At 38.5% G+C, this 26,024-nt stretch overlaps 1 protein-coding gene across 2 annotated transcripts in view; it reads right to left on the bottom strand.

The window, feature by feature from the left end:
- The window catches only part of LOC131785488 (uncharacterized), a 29,824-nt gene extending 6,421 nt beyond the window's left edge, over window positions 1-23,403 (bottom strand). For both annotated transcript variants that reach the window (XM_066166783.1, XM_059102372.2), the window contains exons 1-33: window positions 23,195-23,403; window positions 21,273-22,842; window positions 20,299-20,696; window positions 18,820-19,031; window positions 17,871-18,115; window positions 16,546-16,756; window positions 15,525-16,174; window positions 13,962-14,322; window positions 12,841-13,054; window positions 11,599-11,651; window positions 11,466-11,516; window positions 11,255-11,332; window positions 10,611-10,742; window positions 10,115-10,224; window positions 9,441-9,518; window positions 8,969-9,104; window positions 8,339-8,446; window positions 7,968-8,048; window positions 7,277-7,390; window positions 6,609-6,833; window positions 6,407-6,486; window positions 6,091-6,250; window positions 5,472-5,544; window positions 4,923-5,011; window positions 4,207-4,309; window positions 3,894-4,003; window positions 3,339-3,436; window positions 2,830-2,922; window positions 2,370-2,478; window positions 1,890-2,015; window positions 1,162-1,263; window positions 408-533; window positions 63-116 (exon numbers count right to left, since the gene is read on the bottom strand). In XM_066166783.1, coding sequence (XP_066022880.1) covers window positions 63-116; window positions 408-533; window positions 1,162-1,263; window positions 1,890-2,015; window positions 2,370-2,478; window positions 2,830-2,922; window positions 3,339-3,436; window positions 3,894-4,003; window positions 4,207-4,309; window positions 4,923-5,011; window positions 5,472-5,544; window positions 6,091-6,250; window positions 6,407-6,486; window positions 6,609-6,833; window positions 7,277-7,390; window positions 7,968-8,048; window positions 8,339-8,446; window positions 8,969-9,104; window positions 9,441-9,518; window positions 10,115-10,224; window positions 10,611-10,742; window positions 11,255-11,332; window positions 11,466-11,516; window positions 11,599-11,651; window positions 12,841-13,054; window positions 13,962-14,322; window positions 15,525-16,174; window positions 16,546-16,756; window positions 17,871-18,115; window positions 18,820-19,031; window positions 20,299-20,696; window positions 21,273-22,621 — 6,129 coding nt within the window. In that variant the 5' untranslated portion in view covers window positions 22,622-22,842; window positions 23,195-23,403. The remainder of the gene's footprint in view (window positions 1-62; window positions 117-407; window positions 534-1,161; window positions 1,264-1,889; window positions 2,016-2,369; window positions 2,479-2,829; window positions 2,923-3,338; window positions 3,437-3,893; window positions 4,004-4,206; window positions 4,310-4,922; window positions 5,012-5,471; window positions 5,545-6,090; window positions 6,251-6,406; window positions 6,487-6,608; window positions 6,834-7,276; window positions 7,391-7,967; window positions 8,049-8,338; window positions 8,447-8,968; window positions 9,105-9,440; window positions 9,519-10,114; window positions 10,225-10,610; window positions 10,743-11,254; window positions 11,333-11,465; window positions 11,517-11,598; window positions 11,652-12,840; window positions 13,055-13,961; window positions 14,323-15,524; window positions 16,175-16,545; window positions 16,757-17,870; window positions 18,116-18,819; window positions 19,032-20,298; window positions 20,697-21,272; window positions 22,843-23,194) is intronic.
- Window positions 23,404-26,024: the final 2,621 nt, after the last annotated feature.

The raw sequence follows: 26,024 nt of genomic DNA on the forward strand, positions 1-26,024 counted from the left end.
AGCATAATTTCCGAGGATAAAAGCCGATCTCAGAGACCTTATCGACGGATATTGATACCTACCTTTTCCTGTCTTTCTTTTTGTTCTTTCAAATTATCTTCAAGATTTTTTGTATCCTATCAAACAGAAGAAAATGTGTGTATTTTTTTAAAATTAATAAAACAAAGCCCAGGAATGAAACTAACAGTGTCTTCCGGTGAGTTTGTCAGGACTTAAAATAAAGGGCAAAAGAGTATCTCTGCTCCCTCCCTCCCTACCACACGAGGTCAATCCAATGCGGGTAACCTTGAGTCCAAAAGTAACTTAGGGATTACTTTTGGAATAAGACCCAAAGTGCCGCGAATCCAGTCTTTTGGTTTCAATTTCTTCCATCTCCTCACCCCCTTAGAAAAACAGATAACAGGTACCTTTTGATATTTTTCCATAATTTTCTGCGTCTCAGGATCCTGGAAGGTTCCTTTGGATTCTAATTCATCAATTAAACCTGCTTGAAGCTGGCCCAGAGCCTGTTGTTGCATTGATATCTTTGAGATCTATTCAGAAGACAATAGCCGTTTTAGTAAGAATAAGGAAAAATAATCTTGAAATCTGGTGCAGTGACACTAGACGTGTAAACCTGAGTCTAAATGTCTCCTTTTCCATGGCTCCGATGGGAGAAACTTTTGATCGTTTGGTTTGTTTGTTTTGTTTAAAGTCATTAGCAAATTGGATTTTTTAAGACGTGTGAACCTGTTCAGACAAAGGCAACCTCTAGAACACAAAACTAAAAGCTTCGTGCCCTACTGTGCTCCTTATTTTGACTACCTGAGATGTTTATGATTCCCTGCATATAAGAGCCATAGGGATGAAAGAGACGGGTCCTCGACAAGTCCGACATGTGAGACTAGATCGCCCATATATATTTAGATGTCGTCAAAAGAAAATACGTTCTTCTCGGTAGAAACCCTGAGAGTCGGTCCTGTCTGAGGATGAACCCTCGAGCCTCAAACTTAACCAGGCTTTTCTTATCTTAGGCAGGTAAAATTCCTTCGCAAAGGTACAATATGAGTCAAAGAGCTACACATCTTTTCAAATTGCAGCGAAAATGTTGCAGAGGTAAAGAATGAATGAGGTATAGAGAAAAGGAGGATATTTCTCTTGATAATAAGTTAATAGTTGTACCTGTTTTGCTTTCTCAATCTGTAGGTTGGCAATAATTGCACCCAGTTTTTCGTGATGTTCCTCGAGCCTCTTAGACCTTTCTGCGAGCATTTCTTGCCTAACCTAAAACCGATACAAATTGAACAACACAAGTTTTACGCGAAAAAAAAATGAGAAAACGGAAGAAATCTAAAAGCGCAATGAAAAACCAGCTGTCTTTTAATTGCTGCTAAATTTCGCTGTGGTGAGGTTAATTCAGGTTGATTCATTATTTACCAGTTATCTAGTGGAACAGCACAACCAACAAAATGATACTATTGCCCTAGTACTACCATACTCCTTGACAACCTGAGCCACTTTATGTCAGTTAGAAAGAGGCGAATGTCCAGACGAAATACCACAAATCACAGCGACACATAGCGTTTTTAAATTGTTCATATCTTCAGACATTTTTTTACTGGGAAAGTTTCAATTTACAGGGAACTTCTCTAGCTTCAGCGAAATCGGGATTTAATGGGGCTGTGAGACTAATAAACATAGGACACTACCTCATATTAGTATTTTTGGCGCTAGCGAAATTGGCCTGAAGCTTAACACCCGTTGGTTTACAGTAATTGTCATGCAGCTGCCAATTTGAAGAAAGTCCAAATGTGAGCTTTAATTTGTGAGTATTTTGAGAAGACAGAAGTATCTTATGGCGAACTGCTCATATTTAAAGCGATGTCAACAACGACACAAAGTATCCATACCGCTTCCATTTCATCATCGATTTGCAACTCATCCTCCTTCATCGCCGCCATTTTCTCTTGCTCGTGTTTCTTGATCATCTCTATATCTTCGCCTTCCACTAAGATTTTGTCGCTGTAATCCCGATCCTAAAAGAGGGGTAGAACAGATGAAATATAACCTCCCAAAGCCTAAGTGTTTTTTTATTTTAAGTCAGTGACCGCGAGAATAACTACATCTGTCCCATTTCCTTGCAAGTAATGGATTAATTTTTTTCAGAAACGGGATCCAGCTTGAAAGAGATCTAATATGTGTAAAAACGTTTTAATTCACTCCCCTCGGGACGCAAAAGTAACAGGCACAAAAAAAAAAAACAATTCTTTCGCACTTGATTTTCTCACTCGCTTCTTTGTCAATTTTCGGGTGAAGAAAGTATCCATGGAAGCCTGAGTTTCAGGTTCCTTTAGACAGGAAATCTGTGAGCAATTTAGGAAATTTGTTACCTTAGTCTCATGCATTTGTTTCTTTTCCAACTCTTCCATTTTTCTCTTCCTCCGCTGGGCAAGTTTGTCCTCCAACATTTGCCGTTGACGTAACTTGTTTAGGGTCAGACTAATAAGAAAAGAAAAAGGAGAAAAAAAATAGCAATAAGAAAAGATCCATAATCACTTGCGTCAACTGACATGTAAGAGGTGTTGGTAAGATCTTGGCGCACACCTGGCAAGGTCTGAAAAGAAATCTATCTTACAAAATTACGAAAAATGCGACACCAAGACAAAAACATTTGATATGAAGCTCTTATGGGGAGACAATAGTTAACAAAACCTGGAATATGAGACCTATGCCTGGTTATTTGAGAATAGAAGATGAAAATGGCACAATCGAACTGAGGCTAAATGTGTTAGGATACAACTAAAGCACGAGTGAAAATTAGTAAGGCGAGGTTGATGAGGAAATCCCTACCTGCTTTCAAGTGCAGCCAGGTTCTTCTCGTGTTCTTGAATGATTTTCTCTCTTTCCTCCTCAGACATTGCAACTTGATTGATTATCAAATCCCTGTAAAGATTTAAAAGTTTTACGTCTCGGTCGCTTGACATTCTACACTTGCTCTTCTATCAAACAATTTTTGCGATACACATCGCAAGAATTTTCATATCCACAAAGCCTTTTAGCGAGCAATATTTCTCATTTTCTTTTTCAAACTCGAACTGGGAGCCTGAGTGTTCATTCCGACCAAGTTAAAAAATATATGGAAATAATAAATATAGAAAAAAATAAAAATAAACAGTAGAAAGTTTACAGACAGAAATGAAATCATTAAACCCTTGTGCACCCAGAAAAAAAAAAAAACGAATTCAATTGAGCAATCGAGATTCCTCTGCCTTCATGCCAGTGCAACTAAGAGTTAAGTTGAAACTAATGTAATTACATTATCTAACAAGTCTGCCAGAAAGAGTAATTCGAAGACTCACCCAACGATCTTATCCTCTTGTTTCCTGATTTCGGCCTGTTCCACTTGTTCTTCCTTCATTTTCTTCTCTAAAGCCGCACGTTGTTTTTCTAGTCTTTTCTATATCAATCAATCAGTCAATCAATCAGTCAATCAATCAGTCAATCAGTCAGTCAATCAATCAATCAATAAGTCAATCAATAAGTCAATCAATCAGTCAATCAATAAGTCAATCAATCGGTAACAGTTGACCAAAAAAAGTTATTGATATGTCAGGTGTAGTTAACTTCTATTGAGCTCACATTGATGTATTTCAGCAAAAATGCAAGCTCACAAAAAAGCAGAAAATTTTGTGTATCAACCAGCAAGCCTACTGTTACTCAGTTCCATATCTCCTGGGACTCTATGCAATAGAGAAGTTCTTCACCACATTGAAGGATTTTATACACCAAGACTTAGTCTATCTGATACCAGATAGGAAAGCTACCATAGACACAACCTTCTTCGACTCAAAAGTACAAAAGACGACTGGTTCGTTGAGTGAGAAAAAAATTTTTTTCACAAACAACTAACTAACCTCCAGCATTCCTCTTTGACGTTTTCGCTCTTCTTCTCTGGCCTCTTGCTGCATCGCAATGTCCGCCATATGCCGTTCCAAAATTGCTTCCTTCTCAGACTCAGATAAACCTACAAGAAAATTCCAGTTTACATTAGTGTGACTTCACATTGATCTACAATTATCTGGAAAAGCTACCAACCTCACAAATGATCAGATTCAAAACCAGAATGCTTTTCGATTGAGTGTTGTAAAACTAGAACCAAATTAAATCATAACGGCCAACTGTCAGATCGGTCGACTAAGGTCAATATCCTTCTAATAAATTCCTTACCTTTATTAACCAACTCCTGATACATTTTTTGAGTATTGTTTTTGATCATCTGGTTCCCATCGTGTGTCTGTTGATCTCTGAGAGCTTCGATTTGTTCTGCAGCCTTCGAGAAAAAAGTCATACAAATCACTACTCAAGTAAAACAGAATGGACGAACTCACTGAGGCGTAAAATACTCGTATTTGTGAGTCATATTTTGAGCAACATAGCAGTCTGACGTCGAACATGCGCAAGGAGATCAATCTCGGCTGACCGCGCGCCAGTGTCCCGCCCACAATTTCCAAGGTACACATAAAAAACAACTGCTGTCATGAATTTAGAGGTAGACGAGATAAGTTCGGTGACATCTAATGAGGACTTCGTGGGACTACCACTCAACTTTAAACCAACTTCTATACCCAGAACAGGTCAAAGCACAAAACGTTGGTGAGAGGCTTTGCCTTGAGTATGATGTGTTTCTTTGGAAAGGGCGCCTCCCGTTTTAAAGCAACACATCAAATTCGAGACAAAGGTGGCTTTAGAAGAGAAAGGGTGGGGGGGGGGGGGGGGGGTTTAAGGGTGAAGTGGCTCATCCCCCCTTTTGCAATTATTTGTGACATAACAACCTACCGTGTACCACCCCTTTACCCCAAACTGGACAATCCGTTCCTGTCTATAACAACTAAATATCAAAACCTCTATTACATCTTTGCTATTGCGTTGTGAGCAGAGCTTACCTCTCTGTCAGAAGTTTGCTCTATTTCCTCAATTTCTTGTCGATGTTTTTGCAAAATTTTCTGCTTCTCAGTTATGGAAGACACAGTATCTGAAAAAAACAAAAGTTGCATTGACATTATATTCTTGTTGTCTGGGTTAAATTCAACCGTCTAGTACCTTTAATTGATAAGCTTTATGATTTTATTTTGACCTTATCTTATTTAACATATAGCTTCATCAATTCTGTTGCAAAATAGTTCCTCAGATAATTGCATTTGTCCGACATAACTGACTAAAAGAGGCGAAATAGACTAAAAATAATCATCCAGAAAAACATTAGAAATTTTGTTAGAGTTTTTCGATGACATAGAAAAGAGAAAAACTTCAAACCCGTACGGGATGTTGAATGATAGACCTTCAGATTTTCAGCTCGAATACTTCACCAACTATGCTGCAGAATTGCTGTTGGTAACCTGGTCATGTGAGTTAAAATGCTGTAATCGTTCCACATAATGCTACGACCAGAAACTTGATCATAAATATTCAAAAAACGGGTTTATTCAACTCACCAATTTCTACTTGTTCAAACTTCTCATCCTGTTGTTCTTCAAATTCCTTGATTTCCCGCTGATGTTCGCGCAACTAAAAACAATCAAAACAGGCTAATAAAGAACTATCAACATTAAATGAAGCTATTTAGAATATAACTATCAGAGATGTTTGGAATCATGCACAGGCAGCCTAGTTTCTTGAGCGTGAACGAATGATAAATTTGACGAATACGGATCAACGACGAGATTTATTGTATGATAAGTCATTCGAGCTTTATTGAAGATACTTTAATCAAAATTGTCGAAAAAAGCCGGTGTTTGTACGATAAATCATCATATTTTCTGTTAAGGCGAAAAACACACACTATGTCATGTAAGACATTCAAAATTGACTTCAAACTCAGAGGTACACAGTGTGTGTGCAAACACCAGCATCGAGAATAGTTAATGACACATTAGTTCGGAAAGATAGGAAAAAACATGAGCGGCAAACCAAACAAGGACCATGGATAGTTGAAGACTAAGATCAATACGAACTGCAAATGACGAAACTGAAAACTTAGAGCCTACTTCTGCAATACGATTTTTCACAATAAACGAGATGAGAAGAATGATGTTATCGAACCACTAATTGTACCTTTTCTTCAATTCTTTTCTGCTTAAGTGCCGTCAGTTTATGATGTAATTTCTGTTCCTGGCGCTTTCTGTCTTTTGCAAGTTTGCTGTCCACGACCTCCAAGTCTTTTCTAAATCGTTCCAAGTAAGTCGCAGCATCTTCTGAGTTGAGATTCGATGACCTGGTGACAAGAAGATAATAATGAAGGTTTTTCGGTTTTGCAAGCCAAAGGGCAATATCTACCCGGGATTATCTCAGCTCAGTCATCTTGATGAGGGAGCTGCAATTTGTACATTTTCTTATAAGGTCAAACATAAGCAGAGCACCACAGTCTTACCGGACAAGATTTTCCAGTGCTTCAGCGTGATTTTGTTCTAGCTTGCCTAGATCTCTTTTCTTCCGTTCCTCTTCTTCATGCTGTGAAGAAAAGGGAAGCGGTGAGTTTGGATTTGGAGCAATTTTCAAAGTTAAAATAGCGCCAACAAAAAAAGGCAAAATGTCGATAAGCAATTTCAGGCTAATTTAGCTTCCTCATATACCTTCTGTTTTGCTAGCGCCCTTCGCTCTGCCAACCTCATTTCCAGCGCCATGACACGTCTGGCCCGCTCCTCGTCTGTAGCTTTGTCTATGGCGGCCATGTTGGCCAAGTGATTCTTCATAATGGCGTTCGCTTGTTCTTCATTCAGTTTTGCATCCTTTATTAAATTCTGAATCAGTTGGTTTTGAGATTCTTTCAGCGCAAAACGTTTACTTATCGAAATTTCCTGCAAAGAAGAATACAACCGAAAAATACAGTATAACTAACAGGTAACAGTTTGATATGCTTTGTGCAAGGTGGTTCTGTCGCGTATACAGTACCTGTGAATAAATCCCTTAACTGTCGATGCAAATAAAAGCTACTGACCAGCTCTTTAATGCGATACTGTTTATTGTGCGGTAAAACATGCATGGTTCAAACCTAATACTTCTGTGAAAAAAACTTTGCGTGTGATGATTCGAATAAAAGCTACCGGCAGTTCTTCCATGCAGCATTGTTTATCATGCTGTAAAATGTGGTTCTAACATTTTTTTCTGTCTAGTTGGAAATCAAATCAAACGGAGAGATCCGAACAAAGTGGCAATTAAACTCCAAAATTTTGTTTTCTATGGTTTAAAACTTAGCTGAAATGAATTCTAGCTTGTTAACGCAAAGGAAAGGTTGTTTTACCTTTCTGAGCTTCTCCATCTCAACATCTTGCTCCAGTTTTAGATTCTGTTTCAGCTCTTCTTCTTGAGCATCTTGCCGCCGTTTCAGAAGTTCAAGGATGTTCTTCTTTTCTCGCTGAATCGAACGAAAAAAAAATACTGATGGCTCTTGTGCAGAAATGTCTGAGAGATCAAACTTTGACAGCAATACTCGTCAAACCACCACAGTGGTTCTTTGTACACTGTGAGGGAGTGCCGGAATCGAACCCAGGCCACACTGGTCATTTTTTTGGTCTCCTTTGAACAGTAGATTAGGACCTCACTCTTGCTCATTATCTTCCTAGTGTCCATAAGCAGAAACTGCCCGAGATGCAGACAAGTCGGGAAAAATGTTTGTCATTAGTTTTACCCTAGAGAGATGCTTCTCGCCGTTTTTAAGTCTCATCTTTTCTCTGAGCAAGGTTTTAAGAAACTTTACTTAAAATGTCACATTTGAGCTTTTTGGTGCGACTGGATTCTGTTTCACTTAATCGCTACTCCAAACTTTGCTCAAGCTCACCAACGCGAAACGTCATACCCAGAAACCAAAATAATTACACTTTTAAAAACAAGAATAAACTGGACCAGTACATATTGATTCAACAACACCTGCATCTAGACCAAATAACCAAGCGAAGGTTTTGTCGACGTAAATTTCGTAAATTTCTCCTCACCTCATTCACAAGTCCCTTGATTTTGTTTTCAGTTTCCTCCCGTTCTTTCGCTTGCTCCCGATGTAAGGCATCTAAACGATTCTGCAAAAGCATACCAAGGAATGTAAGGAATTCGACGTCGATCAAATGACCTCTCCATTACTAAAGACAGTTTCTCCATAACCCTAGAAGTGATCAACATGCAATTTCCCCTAAAAATAACGATACATTATCAAACACAAATGCGATGAGAAGAGACAAATTTATCAGTTGGAGAATGTTACCCTGATAACGCACCAAATTCTCTGAAAAAATTTACAAATGTGTAGCAGCTAGAAAGGTGAACTCCAGATAAGATCTTGGAAGTTCTAATATTATAGTGGCGAGGTTACCTTTCCGTCTGCTGTCAGCCTCCTTCTGAGCTCAGCAGATTTCCTCCTGTACTCTGCTGCCATTTTAAATGCCACTGCACCGATTGCCTGCTTGATTTCCAATGTAAACTGCGGAGAATGATAAAGGCCAAAAAATTGTGAGTCTTCTGTTCTCAGGTTTAGTTATGCACTATAGAATCTATTCAAAAGGTGCCTTCCACTCATGTGGGCACGTGCACACAAGCATGATATACGGACGCAAGATGCACTCTCCTTTAACTTAGTGTGCAACATCATATCACGGAATTGCATCTCGAGTTGCTATGCAACGTCACAACTTCCCGCATAAGACATATGTAAACCTGGGCCGGGTTGTTCAAAGCTGGGTTAAGATAACCCAGGGTTAGTGTGAAATCCGATTTCAGATCTAAAAGCTTTACAAGAAAATTCAGTCGAATTCTTTTTGTTTAGAGTATGACTACTTGATGCTTTAAAAAGGACACTGAAAATTTTCCCAAAAAGGCTTTTGAGTAAAGGAATAAAGAAACGCAGATTAAAATTTAACCCTGGGTTAGCGCTAATCGGCCTTCGAACAACTGGGCCCTGGTGTAAAGCCTATCTCGAGACTCTTATCATCAGAGGTGGACGTACCTTGTTTTCTTGTTCAGTTGATATGTCTCTTTTCACCCGCAGTTTCTTGGCCAGCAGTTTGAGAGCTCTGATAAACATGTTTTGTCGTTGAGCCTCCAAGTCAGCATCCAGAGCCGCTGTAGCTTGTACATCAAGGCTAAGGAGACAAAAGGAAAGCGTCCAGTCCAAGATCACTGAGTTCTCATTGGCTCTTCAGATCATTTTCTTATCTTCCGACTCGTCGTTGCAATGACTTAGGTTTTTGTTTTAGGACTACCAAACGAAGAGCGTTCTAACTCAACAGTGAAGTTGCCAAAGGCAATTCACCCGCCTTAATGACTTTGGGAAAGTTGAGAGCCTTTTTCCACAACGTTTCTCGTCACAAGCCTACTTAAATAATTTCTGCATAAAGTTCTGTAAAGTAGCGAAACTTTACGTTGTTGTAGAATATTTCAGTGGTCTTTGCAGTGTGCTCTTTAACTTTCGTCTTTACCTGTTGAACTCTTTCTCTGTCTGAGAAGCTTTGTCCAGAGCTAGAATAGGTACGATACTCTCGTCAGTTTGAACAATACTGAAAAACAAGCATAAAAAAATACCATATAATTATTAGATATCACAAATTCTGCAATCTGATTAGCTACGACACTCTTCATTCTGTGATGGATAGCGAGTCAACGGGCGTGACTCATTTGTATCACTATTCAACGAAACCACGAGCATGTCTTGTTAAGTTTTAAACTAAAAGTAGTTTTCTCCGAAATATTTAGATCATTCGCTCTCTATTTCTACGCATGATGGTTGATGAAGGCGCTCGAGAAGTATTAAGCTCAAAGCTAATTGTTAAATAGATAACAGCGTCGCAAATCTTTAGTTTTCAAACTCATATTCTTTCGCTCATGGTGCCGTAAATTAGTCAACAAAAGTGCCTTTGACATCTACTCTAATTGCAAGACCCAACGGTATGTCTTTCTTTATCGTTGCACAACTTTTATGACTATTTTCTTTTCACCTAGCGAGGAAGTTTGTCAGTTAGTGATGACGGGCTAAGCTTTGAGTCGCCAAAAACAGTAGCGGTTGAACGTGTGTCGCTTTTCCCATTCGTAGTTACGTCTAAAACGAGTAAATAGGCGCTGCAAAAGACTTATGTTAGAACATCTTTCTTCTTACCTGATTTCTTTGTGTGTTTCCACTGGTTTGTTGTCTGGCATTTCACCGCCGTGGTAAATATACTGAGATCCTCCAGTCAGAACAGTCATGGTGGTTGTGTTAGTAAAGCGCTGGAAAAGATAAAACAAATGAAAGGGTTTCAAGATCGACCGAGTACATACTTTTGTAAAAGGTAAATTCTGTAAACGATTTTAGTTTAGACAGTAAGGTCAAGGAGTGAGGAAGCACAAAACACCACAAAAACCGAAACAGGGGCTCCTACTTTTTTTGACCTGTTTGCAAAGGTTGACCTGATCATCTGACAATAAAATGAAACATCTGAAAATTATAAGAAATTGCCCAGAATTGATATCCACGATATGGCAGACACAATCACTAAAACTTTAGTTGTTCACTTCCAGGAACAGATAAACGATTTTAAAGCACTCAAGGGTGGTATCGTAGCGTGTTTGCCTTAAGTTGTTCACGGCTCGCTGAACAGGCTTACAGGACTCACCGTATAATATGGCGCCATCTTGCCCTTATCGCAACATTTGATCACCACCAGTATCAAGATGGCAGCAATCAGAGCTCCGAATAACAAACCAAGGAAAACGCCAAGAGCAAAATAACCAAACACTTTACGACGCTAGAAAATAAAATGCCATGTTGTTAATGCAATATATGGTCAATGAGCTAAAACGTAATTCAGAGATCTGTTACTAACGCTCAAGTGAATAAAACAACAATGGAATCTGTGTTTTGGAACATGCTCAATTAAGAGAATGGGTGTCGTCTTTGGTCTTTACCATACATGTTCCTTTAAACTTATAGCTGTCATTATGCTCACAGATTTCGCACTACACGCCGCGTAGGATCATAAACCATATTTCGCACAATTGGGCTCTGTAAAAGTACCCAGAAGTCTTTTCCGTTATCATTTAGCTGAAGGGGAGCAGTGTAAACTGAGAGGGAATCATGCTAAAGAATCGAGCGACTCACACGCGGCTCACGATTCTCCCGCTTAGCTCACGCTTCTCTCGCTTTGTTAGACAAAAACGAAAAAGAATGCTACGTAATCTGCCTCAGAGTATGATAAATTGATGAAAATAGCTGAAAGCAGCGGGATGAGTTTATTCTACCATCAATCTTCGTTGTTACCTCTGGTTCATCCACGTCAGCTCTTTGAAGACAAGACGTGCTGGCATCGCTTGAGACTCTGTAAGTCAGGCTGTTTAGCTGAAAAAGAAAACAAAAAGATCTCTGTTAGCAACTTCATATCTCCTTTAAAACTCCACTTTTCTGCCTCTCTCATAGATTTCATAGGACATTACAGTTCTTGTTCGACATAAAACTGTTCACATCTTCTCACCTGTACACTCTTCCATGTCACTGTAGCAGGGATACGCAGCGTGGTCGGCTCCTGATGGAGGCAAATAGAAATACACGAGTTAGAATAACTGAACAAAGACAACTGGTTGAGTTTGTGGCAGGTGATCACCAACCTTCTCATCCACTTTAAATCGAGCCACATAGATAAAGGATCTTGTCTCACCAACTGTAAAATAGAAAAACAATATTCAGTTTGATTTCTTTGCAATACTCGATCTCTAGTATCAACGCGGATTGCGGACTTCGTTAGCTTGTGTTACTTTGGAGACTTAACCAAGAAAGATTGGAGGATATGAGCACAGAAGCCGATGTAAAGGTTCCGCGATGTATTCAACTGAAATTAGCAAAGTGTAGAATAGTAAAAACTCTTCTAAAAAATATTATTGGGACTGGTCACAATGCGACTGTGCAACAGTCGATAAACAAATCGAACTATTTTGATCAAATGAAGGGTTCCTTTTGTCAATCCACTGGTGATGAGGATATTGCGTGTTGAATATGATGTTATTGGGATCAGTTTTTTTCTTACAATTCCCTGTGTACAAGAAATTTTGTCCATGCAGTGACAAGCTAAGCTTTATCCAGGAGGATTGCAGAGCAAAATTTGTAATCCAATCCTTCTGGATAAAGCTTAGAAATGTCTCTTTAACAAGTTTTCCTCATCTCTGTTGTCCTGAAATGAAACAGTTGAATAGGGCAATATAGACGTTATTTACTCTTAATGTTCACACGGCGGAGTTTTACAAGGAAATCCAGTCCCGATAAAAGTAGTAACTGCACAAGTATATAATTACGATAGTATTTTATGCGTGTTTCTTATCGCCAATCAGCTACTGACACGTCACCCGCCTTTCGCGTCACTCCGTCAGGTCGATTAAAGAATATCAAAGCGTTCACGATTCTCAATTCAAGATCATTTTTCAGGCCTAGTGTTTAAAAAAAGGCCAAAATAATTACATGGTTGCTTGTAAATATGAAATTTCTCTCCGAGTGTTCTATTTCACCAACCATGAGCCAATTGATAAACAATGGTAAGATCTGGAAGTACTTGAAGAACTAACATACCATTAAGCGATCGCTGATTTTTGTTTTAGTGGATTTGTTACACATGTTCTCCATCAATTAGTCAATCAATCAACAAATCAAACTAAGGCTTTGCAGTAAAAGAAAACAAGTCACAGAAAAAATGATCTCGCTTAATTCAAGCGAGTAAGATGAATGAGAACACCCTTTCAAGCTGTTACAGATCAGTTTTTTACCCAATAAACCAGTCAATCAATCACATATTCCATCAATCAAATGTGTTGATAAATACTATTTCAAACTCTTGCAATATGAAGTTATCCCAAACTTACCGCGCAGACTTCGAAGGGTAAAACGAATTTCAAAGCTGTTCTTTCTGGGAAACGTAACAAAGGCGCCTTGAGTCGACGAATCAGAATCATAAAAATCCATTCCTTGTGTGGAATCCTGGACAGTTAGGTTGGTCGCATCGTAAACAGAGACGTTGGTGTGACTGACGGTAATGTTAAATAACACAAGAGGCGAGTCCACGTTCTTCTCTGCTATCTAGAAAACATGGGAAATTGAGTACACTTGAGTATCTTGCAGAGCACAGGAGGCAGAGAAGTTAAATTTGACGGTATTTCTAATTAAATTAACTGTACGATTCAGGGGTTTCGATGATCTTTCTTCCTAAGCGGCTGCCGATGGTGTAATATGCGGTTGTGCCCGCCTGTCTCCTCACAAGCTAAACAGACGGCGGTAAGAGGCCTAGCAGATGGCGGTGGACGATTGCAGCACGACTCTATATCGTTGTTGACCGTTGACACACGCAATCGCGTTACACGTTTCTGGAAATCTTTCTGCTAAACAAAAACCTCTTACAGAACTTATTGTGGGCATTCAGCGCTAGTAGTTACTAGCGATGCAATGTTACGGTTTATTTAACTAGAAATAGAGTCGAATTAACTCCTCTGCTCTCTGAGGCATGGTTAAACATAAAACGCAAGCTGCGTTTCCAAAATTTTTTTTGAGAACTTTTCTCCAAGGTATAGGTGGAAAATACGACATGACTTTGACAAATATTTTTTTTCAAAAGCTTGTAAGCAAGGACAAAACTGCCTTGTGTACAAGTTTTATATGTCTTGATCAAGAAATTTGCCGAGAAAGTTGTAAAGGATTTAGTAGAAAGTCAACTTCAGAAAGGTTACAGGAGCAGAGGACTTAAACTTGGCTATTCTCTAGTTCAATGAACCCACCAATTTCAGTACGAGTCGTTCTTGTTGATTGCTCAATGATACATGTTTATGCGATCACGTTACTGGCCAGTCTGTTGTCCGCAGCAGGTCGACGAGCGAACCTTTCCGTTGCCAGCACGGTCGTAAAGCGAAGATTTCCGAACGAGGCACGAAGAGCTTTGGTTTTTTTAATTATTGTTACGACACTCAACCGAAAAGCGCTAAAACTACCATACCTCCACAGTTTTAACAATGGTCAGTAGTGGCTTCACCAGTGGTCCAACGATAACAAACTGTTTCACCCCACTATCTGATCCAGCATCAAAATTCAACTTCACTGTCAAGTACAGGCGTCGTCCACTAAGGATGAGTGGTCTGTTTGCGGTGTTAAACTTTAGAAAGATCTCGATTGTATCATTGGATCCAGAGCCGGGAAGATTTTGAACAGTACCAAAGGGTATAGTCAGAGTCGTAGGGTTCGCAGGTGTTATGACTGGGATCAGAGATAAAGTCAGGCCATTTCCGTACTTCACAAAACTGTCACCTAGAATAGGAGATAGGGCGTTGACCACACCTGCTGAACGCTTGTGCCGAGACCTGTTCAAAATAAACAAACACTGAAGGTTAAATATTTAAACAAATAAACATTTGGAAACCGTTAACTACCAGGATAAGAGTACTTTAAAATTAAGACTGTTATAAGGTAACATATATGGCTCTAAAAACCCAGATGAGTCTAATTAATCAGTCAAAAGTTGGTTGGTGATTACGGAAAACCCTTTTATAGAACGAACTGATTCAATCGGTTGAAAACGAAAACAACGGGAAAACGGTAAACGCGACTCTCTGAGAACTGCGACATGCAATACGCAATAATCGTTTGCGTAATAATGCTCACAAACTCACAATTTAAAATTGTTCAGCGCGCGCACTATCAGTATTATACTGCGCACCTTTTACTGCGCATAACATCATGAAATTAGGCGTATTCCGAGGAAACGGTATTGTTTTTCAGTCATTATACGGTGACCTATGTCTTTCATTGCATAATCTTGGTGAAAAAATTATCCCTTTTAAGTTAGAAAAGGAAAAAAAAGAAATAATAGGAAGGAAATACAGAGATAGCTAAAAGCGTGTTCGAAGCCTGTTACTCGAGGATGCTGACCTAAAAGGCCACGACTTGAGGAACTTCTTGACTCGATGTCGTTTGAAATTGCATGATTTTTCCATAAATTATACAGGAAACTGTTCCATGCGCTCGATACTTTCTGCCTATCGATTTCAGTATTTTGTAAAGTTTTAACGTTCTAATGACAAGCGTGATTAGTACCAGCACAGGCATAAATGAGGTTGCTATAATTAGTTGTATTGCTGCTGTAGTTTTTGCTATACAGCACTGAGTAGAAAAGCGCTCTAATAAAAAAAGGAATTTTTTTTCCTTTTCAAGAAAGGGTGGCATTTGTAAGGCAGGCATGCCAAAGAATCACAGTATACACGATAAAGCACAGGCCCCCCCCAAAAGCACTTGGAGAGTTGATTACGTGTTAAAAACCGCAAAATCGAACATGGCAAGTATATGGATTTGTATGGGATTTAAAAGTCTCAATTGTTTTCAAAGATTCATACTATTTCTTTATTAGAGGAAAAACGGTGAAGAAATTAAATCGCTTAAATCCCACTTTATGCGTGATGGGGTTTAACAAGTAACCTAATTTCCAAGTGAGCTGGGGAGCCAGTGAATAAAGTTTCAGGAAAAGGAAAAATACTGAAACAACAACAACAAAAAAGAAACAACCAACCTTAAGTTATCCTCTTCACTCTCAATTCCGATTCCTTGTAAACTCCTCCTTTTACGAGCCAGATCAATAACGCTTTCAGGGACTGTGGGCAAATCAACTACTACACTCAAGTTGGTCTCACACTCAGGGAGTTGTAACTGAACGGTAAAATTAACTGGATCACCTGCCTCTAACTTATCCGCATTCTTACTGGACAGTATCGAGGTATCGATAGGCTTGGTAGTAATGTTAGCATGTCTCTTTTCATTATAGCTTGCCGCATTCTGCGGGTTGTTTCCTACATTTTTGTTGTAGTACTCTACGGTAACCATCTGAGAGATCAACTGCTTTGGGCTGATGCGAGCTTGGAGTCGAGACTCGTACTTGCAGCGGATGCTTTGTGAGGGCGCCAGAGGTGTTATGAAGAGTCTTGATTGCTTTGTGGTAGCGTTAAACTTAGGCGTACCTCCACTGCAAGATGTGTTGAGACTGTTGGTGTCGACAGTCTCAAACGATACTATTACAGACAGTGAATACGCTGATATTGTTGAATCAATGTTGTTTAGGATCAGTTCATATTCTACTCGGTCACCGGCATCAAACGAACCATTGGCGGGAGCCTGGAAGCTAACTGTTACATATGGAAGAGGGCGGAAAGTGAGAAAAGAAGCCTGTAGAATCAAAAAGAAACAAGTCATAGAATTTATTGAAAATATCTTGAAGGAAACTCGATCTTTAGGAGTTTTGATTTTTGACTGCAAGTGCGCGAAAGCCTAAATATAACGCCTCCACTTTCCTCTCGTTTTGTTTCTGTTTTTTTTTTTTTTCGCTCACGCAAAACTTCACTTCTTTGCATGAAATTTCTTTCAAACAACGTCCAGTTCTCGTCAAATTAGCGAAGATAAGATCGTCAAAAACAAACAAGCCTTCGACTCCAGCTGATAAAAAATAACCTCGGCTTCGATCATTTTTGCTACCAGTCATAACATTATCCAATAACTGTTAAGTAACAGCAACATCTTTTTGAAGAGACTTTTCTCACCTGATCAGAGTTATGTTCAAACTTTCTCCCTTCTCGAGGTGACAAACTGGGCGGCAATGTTGCATAGGAGAGGAAGACTGGGGAAGAGATGTATATGCTGGGCTGAAGGTTACCAACAGTTGTAGCCTTGTACTGAAAGGAGACGCTCTTACCAAGGAGCAGGCCAGTGGTCACTTCATAAAGAATGACTTTTGTATTCGTATTATTATACCTGAAAGATAATAACATTTATTCTATAACAGGCCACCATACACATATAAACATGACAAATGTGCATATACTACATAAACAAATTGTGCAGTTGTCGGCTATTGTGAAGAACAACTCCCTTAAAAAAGCCTGTCCGTCAACAAACGGTTGAACGTCGGCTGAGTTGAGCAATTATTGGCCAAAAATCGACCAACAGTTGGCCAACAGTCGGTCGAGTGTCGCCCAACTGTCGGCCAGCTTTCGGACCACAGTTGACTGACAGTCGACCAACGGTACAAGTCTAGTACAATAACAATGACGGAGATAACACATAATATAGTTTTAGAAGCAAACTTCTCTTTCCCATGACCATCAGCTTAAAAAAAATTAGCTTTCAGAGTTCGAATTTAATTGATATTTTTCTTTATTCTCATCATCAGTTGTTTGCTTGATATTGTAAGGATTCATCCAAATTCTGTCTTGGTCACTCATGGGAGTTAAAGGTTCATGACAGAATTCATGTTCACAGTGGAATTTTTCAAGGGTCAGTTTTTTTGAGAAGGGCTGATCATTAAAGAACCATCAGGAAACAACAACAACAAAATTAATTCATACGTGACACCAGGTTCAAGAATTAAACCTCAGTTAACCCTCTACACCCCAACATCAGTATCTATTTTCTCCTCACCATTCTCTACACATTTCCTAAGGTGCTGACAAGGAGAATTTGATGAGAAATCAAGTGTTTCTTTAGCTGGTGATCATTTCATTTATTCTCATAACTTTAATGTATGATTCAGGAGTGATTTTGTAAGGAGAGAGTAGCTTTAGATCTAGTAACTCTTGGGGGTCAAAGGGTTAAACAAATTGCTTAACCCTTTAACCCCCAAGATCTCATTGGTAATTCTCCTTACTGTCTGCCATACAGTTCTCATAACATTAGTTTGGAGAATTTGGTATTGGATCAGCTTATAATCCCCTAACTGATATTTTTCTATATTCTCATCACTTGTCTGTTTGATATTGTATTGATATTGTAAGGAGAAATTCTGTTTTGGTCACTCATGGGAGTTAATTAGGATTAATTGAAATTTCATATCCATTTAAAGAGTGGATTTAATGCAAAAACATGTTACCTTGGATTTCCACTTGGGGCATTGTTGCCAGCAACCACAGACAAAACACCTACATCTGGAGAGCCAACCTCTTGAACATTTTCAAAGTACTCATCAGATGCAGCAATCTCCAGAAGCACCCGATATGCATGTGATGCTGAGTGTTTAGAATGGCTCAGCTTGACAGTGAATGTAAGATCATCATTTGGGTCAACGCCAGATATCTTATTTACAGTGACAGTGACAGATAAATCAGGTAGGACAACCTTTAGTAGACAAGGAAATAATTCAAGTGAGAATTGAAGTTTTATTGATATAAAAATAACTGTGCAATCACAACCTCTGTATGCAATAGTGAGACTTTACATCCCTATTTCTCTATCATCAATTAAGTGAAACACCACATCACTGTACATGATTGCAAATCTATTCATGCATAATTGGTGCACAGTTTTTTAATCTTTTTGAAAGTTGGATGGCAATGAATTAAGAGGCTATCCTTGCAGCTTAAACACTACTGAACTAGTAGTTGAAATGAGGCCTGAAAAAAATTCAGGCCCATACAGTATTAGAACCCATGACCTCTGTGATACCGGTACAGCGCTCTACCAACTGAGCTTGGTTTTAAACCTTCGAAGTTATATTTGGATCCAACATAATGACCAGCTCCCAGTTAGCTTGTTAGCTCAGTTGGTAGAGTGCTGCCATATATATGATTTTCATATATTTACAGCATTTGATGGCAATATTCTATGTGCATTAATTTTTCATCTAAACAACTTAATTTTGCCATAAAAAGTGAGATGAATTAATTAAATCTTTACTAATTAGCTGGCTAACATCCTGCAAAAATATTACGTGACAAGTGAAATGAATCAATGCTAAGGAAAGCAAATTGTAGTTTCAAAATTATATTGTATTTTCCTGGCAAATATTACAGATCATAAACTCACAGTAGACATGTACACACCTTTAATGTCAATGAACTGGGAACTTGGGGTTGTCCATTGACGATTGTATCAGATACAATTGCTAGTCTTTTGCCATTTATGTTCTGCACATCATCAGCAACCCTCATGGTTGCAGTATAGGTAATTGTACTTGCCGACAACTGGGCATTGTCTCCAACATTCACAACAGTTCTTAAATCGCTACTTACAGTAGATCCAGAGACACTGAGATCTGTAAAATAATGAGTAAGTTAAACAGAATATTTAACAGGGTTTCAAAAACCAAAAGCAATAGTCATGATGGCTTATGATCCCTGAACTCCCAAGGTTTGATCATTTCCTCCATATCATTTTCTGACAGTCATCTGAGGTACATGTACAGTAATCAGGGGTTTCAATAAAAGTGTGCTACCAGGGGTCCAACAGGCTCATGTGTTTAGGTTTGGCCTAATGGTTCCTTTTCCAGCTACAGCCACAGCCACCCATTAGAGCCACTTATGGAAAAAGTTATTGAAACCTCTGAGTAATATTAATATTAGCCTGATTTCACAATTGCTTAACATTAAGAGCTATTAACCTTCAACTACCCACTGTAAACTCTACTCCCTTTTGTGCTGATCAATCGTACCTCTTCAACCTGATTGGCTTTGACTGTTTCTCTATTACTCAAAACTATACCAAAATTATCACCAGCCCAATTTGAGGACTAATAGGACAGTGTACATGCCATGCTTGTAATTGGACAGCGTAATAGGACAGTTAAGGGACAGTTAAAATGTCATACCTGTGTAAGTGGACAGACCATGTCATGTGTGTGCTGCTCTCTTGCATTTCACCGAGTTAATTGTTTTTTTCTTAATGAAAATTTACAACCGATGTCTAGTTTCTTTCTCAAATTTTGCTATAGTTTTGATTAATTGGTAACAGGACTTTGTGTCATCCAATTCAGTCGGTAATCATACTCATGATTAAAAAATTAGACTCCTGCTTCGCAGTTGTCCAATTTTGTTAATCACTTGTATGATTACAGACTAAATTGGATTCCTCCTAGTCCTATTACCATTATTAATAGCATCTTAGGGCCTGCTGACATGGAGCTGGGGGACCCCATGTAGGTGGGGTAACCTGCCTGTCCATATAATCTCTTATTTTATTTTGATCAAATTTTCATAATTCTTGAGGTAACCCACCTAGACAGGTTGCCCGGCCTACTGGGTAAGGTAACCCTGTCAGCCCGAGGGTCACAATTTGCCATGTAAACATCTCAAGGTGGGATTAGCTGCCTAACCAGGGTTGCCTTCATGTTACATTTAGAACTTGCACCAAAAACGTCACCCCAAGATCCCAGGGTGGCAAGATTGTGTGTTTATGCTGACTATTCTTTCGACCACAGCAAGGCAGGTTACCCAAGTTACCTAGAGTTCCCCACCTCCACATAAACAAGTCCTTAGAGAATTTCAGATGTTCATAAACATTACATACACTGCATCTGAACTTACTATAAGCTGCATCAATCTGTTGTTCAAGTGATTTTATATTTCTGCCAACCGTGGTGATCTGCCCATCTACTGCTTCAAAACCACTCCCAAAGAGTTTTAAGAAAAAACCTGGATTTGTAGACACAGGGATCTGAACAATTGCTTGCAAAACTATGTCTTCTCCAATAGTAACATCCTTTGGGTCACCTATCGGATCAGGCACATCACTACTAAGAACAGAGGGAGTCAGTGCTGTGACATTTTTGATCCCTATTGTCTCTGTGTCAACATCTCCAATTGGCAACCAGCCTTTGCGAGTGTATTCCAGAGTTAAGTTGTTGTCATGGAAACTTCCTGCTGCCACTGATGAATTCACATAATTATGTAGATGACCATACACCCATGAAGATGCATTCAACCTACAAAAAAATTGTGCAAAATTTGTCAAACGCCTTAAGTCTTACAAGTAGTTAGCCTTAACCGGCTTTACACCCTAACATCATTATATACATTTTATTTACAGTTCTCCATACTTTACTTAAGGTGCTGACTAAGAGAATTTGTTCAACAGTCAAGAGTATCTTTTGGTTGGTGATCATTTCCTAATATTCTCATGACCTTAATGGGTGATTCAGTTATGATTTTCTAAGGGGAAATTAGATGCTAATCCTTTTTGATGGTTAAACCTTAGATATAATTAAATTTATACTGATATATGAATCCATAATATCTGTGTTTGTAACTGTGTATGTAACTCTATCTCTACAGTGTTTGATCTCACCCAGTAATAGTGAGAACGTTTCCAAAACATAGTGCTTTAGGAATGCTATATGATTAGCACTGTCTTATAAGTTAATCATGAAAATTGATGTGATGCTAAACAATCAATAATTCTTTCATCATAACTATTGTGTATTATTCATTTATTTATTATTTATTTAATAATAAAGTAACTAATGAACAGCATCTATGGATTACTTAAGTCAGGACCTGACCTTGTTAGCTTCACTTGAAGTCCAGCATTAGCTTTTGTTAACATATGTGTTCCATATAAGTCACGGCATTTGGTCCCAGCAACACTTTTATTAGAAGTCATGTTGAAAATTGAGGTATTCCCACACAAAAAGGCAGAAACATTGTGCAATTCTATGTCAGCTGACAGCACTGAAATGTTTAAAGTCAAATTCCATGCAGGAGCAGTTGAAAAGTCAGGATTCTTGACTTCATATTTGATGTCGACCATGTCTTTACCTTCATAACAACAATCAGAGTTATCTGCTTCCAAATGAAACTCAAGTAGTGGCTGCCCAAGCTTCAGAGTAATCAAAGTTTTGTTGGCTGTTAAATAGGAGCCTCTTGGTGAATCATACATAAGAATGCAAGTGACATTTCCAAAACTTTCTGGTATATAAACACCACGGGATGAGTCCACTGCACCAGTAACTTCCACTGTTATGGTTCCATTAAATGATTCATTCCCTTTGTTCACTGTATCTCCAAATGCAAACTCAACCACATTTTGAGTCAGCGGAAACAGATGAGCTGTTGAAGGACTCACAATGAATCTGGGTCCTGATCCTTCCATTAGCAACTTTGGTTTCACTCCTTCTGATAAATCAACCACTGATCCACTTACAAATTTCATAGGTGTTGAGTTTCTGAAGACAGGCAGCAGTACCTGAAGTTTTACATTTGCTGTTATCCTTGGAATGTGAAAGCTCGCAAATAAAATTATTTCCTCCTCTGAAGTTAAAGTTGGGCCAGGTGTCTCTGGAATTGATGTGCTCTTCAATTCAAACTGCAGATTACCAGGAACTGCAGTTCTGTATGATGCTATGCTAATGTCATCTTCCATAGTTTTATTTGAAATTGTGACATTTGCAGTTATGTTTAATAAACTATCAGCTCTGGCTGAAGGAAGCAATTTAAGTTTGACATTCAGGGTTGCTGTCCAACTAAAATTTTGTGAGAAGATGTGAAAATTTAGAGCCTTGATTCCTAGCATGTGGTTAGAAACAACTGAAAAGCTGGAGTTTATCTCTAACAATGGCACAAACGAACAGTTTGATATGTTTGAAGTGACAATCCCGGTTTGACTGCTTTGATTTGAGTGGCTTACAATGTCAAACACAATTGGCAAAGTAATAACCAGATTCACGAACAATGAGCTGTTTTTCAGCTCATGACAAGCAGACGAGTTCTCGTGTAATGCACCAATCTTTGTTCCATTATAATTCAAGTGAAAGGTCAAATTTAACAAATCACCTCCTTCAATTTGAGTCAAAGACGGAGGGAAGACTTCAGAAGTTATGGATAAACCGTAACCATCAAATGCTACCGCCATTTTATCAGCTGAGCCTGTTCGCAGAGTACCTCAGTGAGTAAATGCATTTGTAATTAATGGGGTCGTGTGTCTACAACGTCGAGCGCAAACAAAAACACAATTGACATGACGATTAACATGTCGCTGATTAAGCTCTTCAAATGTAAGTAAAAGTAAGTTTTATCCAACAGTATCTTCGCACGATCGTGCAATCGGAGCGATGAAAATAAAATGTTGTCCGCCTGTACGAGGGAAAGAAAAGAGTTTTAGTGAGAACAAGAAAAAACTTGCTCGTGAAATCAAAATTACAAGTTCTTCCTTCTAAACCAAACACCTCTACAACTGCATGTGAAAACCTACTGCTTTGCGCAGAAGGTGAGGTTTAACGATCATTTCAAAAAAATTGTAAATGAACTAGTACGTACCATACGGAATTTGATCGAGTTTAATACAAATTTCAAGCTCTCACTCCCACTGAAATTCAAGTTAAGTGTCTCTACATGATGTTTTCGCTAATAAATATTCGAATTGATGATTCCAAGCTAAGATTTGAACAACTAAGCACGAGTTAGGATACAATAACAACTACCTTACCTGTGATCGGGAAAAGATTCGCGCGTATAAGGTAGGGTTCGTACACTAACCAGTTTGGGCAAAAAGACACTTCAAAGCTACGCAGAATTTAAAAAAAAAAAGCGGATCACGTCAATATAAGTTTTGCGTCACTCTCTTAGCCGTCAAATTTGCTCTAGTTTGACGCTCTTGGCCAAATATTTGCATAAGATACAAAAGACTCATTTTTCCGCTAACTCCGCCATTTTCCTTTCGCTTCGTTGTCATAGTTACTAGCAAACAGATTAAAACAACCGCTGGACAATGACGGCACGTTTTTCAAAATTTGTTGTGCAAAGTCCAAAATAGTTTTTCTCGTAGGCTTGTGATTTATCTCTAACTTATTTCTAACAGGCATTTAACAAGTGCACGTGTTTGGAAATCTTCTCTTTTTTTTCCCCGACGCCTTCATTACTGAACGATCATACTCTGCATATTTCAATGCATAATTTATTAGTTGTATCAATAACGATATTTTTATCACAAATGAAGCAATTTTTTTACAACAAAACATGTTCAAAACATGAGGAATAATAAGTAATTCAATAAAATCATGTCGGTCAGAACTCAGACACTTCTGATACTTCACGCCGCCAAGCAAATAAATTGAGAACAAAAAAATAGTCGAGTCAATTAGAAGGAAAATATTAGTCGTATCTGCTGGATTCACCTGTCCTTGTTATCACCTCACTGAGGCAGACTAAACTGCTAAGATAACTAAACCTGAGTCAGCGAAAATAACCATCGCATGCGGGTGAGCCACAGGTAGCCCAGACTCTGTTGAAGCCAATTTCTTGGTAAGGAGGTTGCATACCCCCACCCCCCCACCCCCAAAACCTCTCTAAACTCCATGAGCTCAGCCACCCCAAGGTACGTCCCTCAGGCTTCCCTGAAGATTTATTAGTATCCATCAACAGTCTTTTGTAAAGTGTCTTGCCTAAGATCACAACATAATCCCTGCGAAGGCTCCGAAGGCTCGTACCCAGACCTCTCGATTAGGAGGTCAGTGAACCAGAAGCCGCCAAGCATTAGGCTAACGCCTATAAAGGGGCTGTCGTCAACAACTATACACCATCAGGATCACTGATTCACCACACATGTGGAAAAAATGACTCATATATTACAGGATTGGTCAAGAGCAAGGGATGCAGGAATCAGGCTGGAGAGCACTGCACGGAATGACCGAGAGCTTTGCCACACTAGAGACTGGAAACACACACGGGTAGCGTGACAGCCTAAGTAGTTCAGATGTTCAAAATTAAGTGAAAATAATTTTATGTCATTTAGGACGCTGGCTATATCTTCATCAACACTTTTTGACCCTAAAAAGGTTTCTCCTGATAACCATTTACAAGAGCCAAAACTTGATTTTGATCAGTACTTTTGGTCAGTCAGATCGACAAAATCACGAATGAAAAGTTTTAAGGACTTTAATTGAATCAATCAGTTTCTCATTTGCATACTACCTTATTTTTAAAAGTATATGGTTAATGACAGTATATATGTTACTAATGGTAACAACAAAATGTGGTTGTTTTATATAAATTTTGCGCATTAGTAAGTTTTTCGGTTTAGGGGCATTTTCACTTCGCTGAAAAAATAAAAGACAAACCTTTTTCGAAGTGACCGTTTAGTTTTCAGGAGTAAAATCGGTATTCGTGTATTATGTTTTGTTATTCCCTAATTCAAGCTATTCAAATATTTCGTTCAGCAGATTCACTTTAGCTAAATATTTTTCATTTCATGACTTTCCTATAGGTTATCTTTTTTTTTGGGGGGGGGGGGGATGGGGGGAAGCGTTAAGCCCAGAAAAGCTTGCCTATCAAGAAAGACATTAATTTAAACGTTATTCATAAATATCCATTACCCCTAAACTTTTTATTTTTCTAAAGAAGCCATGCATGATCTCCAGAAAAAGATTAGTGATACAAGAATGGAACATATATATGAAGAATATTACAAGTCTATCAAAGATTTAGTATGAAAAAACCAGATGTTTTAGTTTAGGAAATAAAAAAAAAGAACAAAAACAACAATGATTTGCCCTTAAATGAGTTTATAAGGAAAAATATGACAAAAGACGACGGTTATATCTATTACAGATAAAATATATTTGTAGGTATTAATATGCATGATAAATGTTCTTCCACTGTCTGTTGGTTTCTTGGCCCCAAAACTGTAAACACCGGTGGGAATTATTTCCCGCTAACAAATGATCCCAATTTGGCCGTGACAGATGTTTTTGAAAATGTTTATCTTTCTTTATGGATATATTTTAAGCAAAAGGGAAAGGTGTTTCCTGTCTGTAGCCAACGCAAATCTTATTGATAAAATATCGTGTCTTGTAATTGATCTCACCAATCAAATTAATGCGGTTTATAATTTACCAGACAATTAAGGAAGACACACTCTTTATGAGAGAAATATCTTCTTCACGCGATCTAGCATTCGAACATGCGGAAAGTACTTTTTGAAACTTAACTTCTCTCAGTGACCTGAATTAATCTTGGTTAAGAGTATTATCTTTGTGCTGTATTTTTTCGAGATGTCGAAAGTCGTTAAGACTTGTAGATTGCATTCGAAGTCGCAAAATAAAAGTATATTAAAAATGCTTTTAAAAGGGATATGTGCATGTCTGCCCTTTTTGGTAACAGACAAGAAGAAATAAATTAACAGGTAAGTTTTCCTGGAGGTTTTTGGATTGCTCTTACATGAATAGCAATTTTAGAAGTCGGTATTTATTATCACGTGTCAGAGTTGCACCAATCAGAGCGCTGATTCCCTTGTCTAACAATTTGCGGTTAAGCGCGTG

The sequence above is a fragment of the Pocillopora verrucosa genome, chromosome 1 (assembly GCF_036669915.1).
Source record: "Pocillopora verrucosa isolate sample1 chromosome 1, ASM3666991v2, whole genome shotgun sequence".
NCBI lineage: Eukaryota > Metazoa > Cnidaria > Anthozoa > Scleractinia > Pocilloporidae > Pocillopora > Pocillopora verrucosa.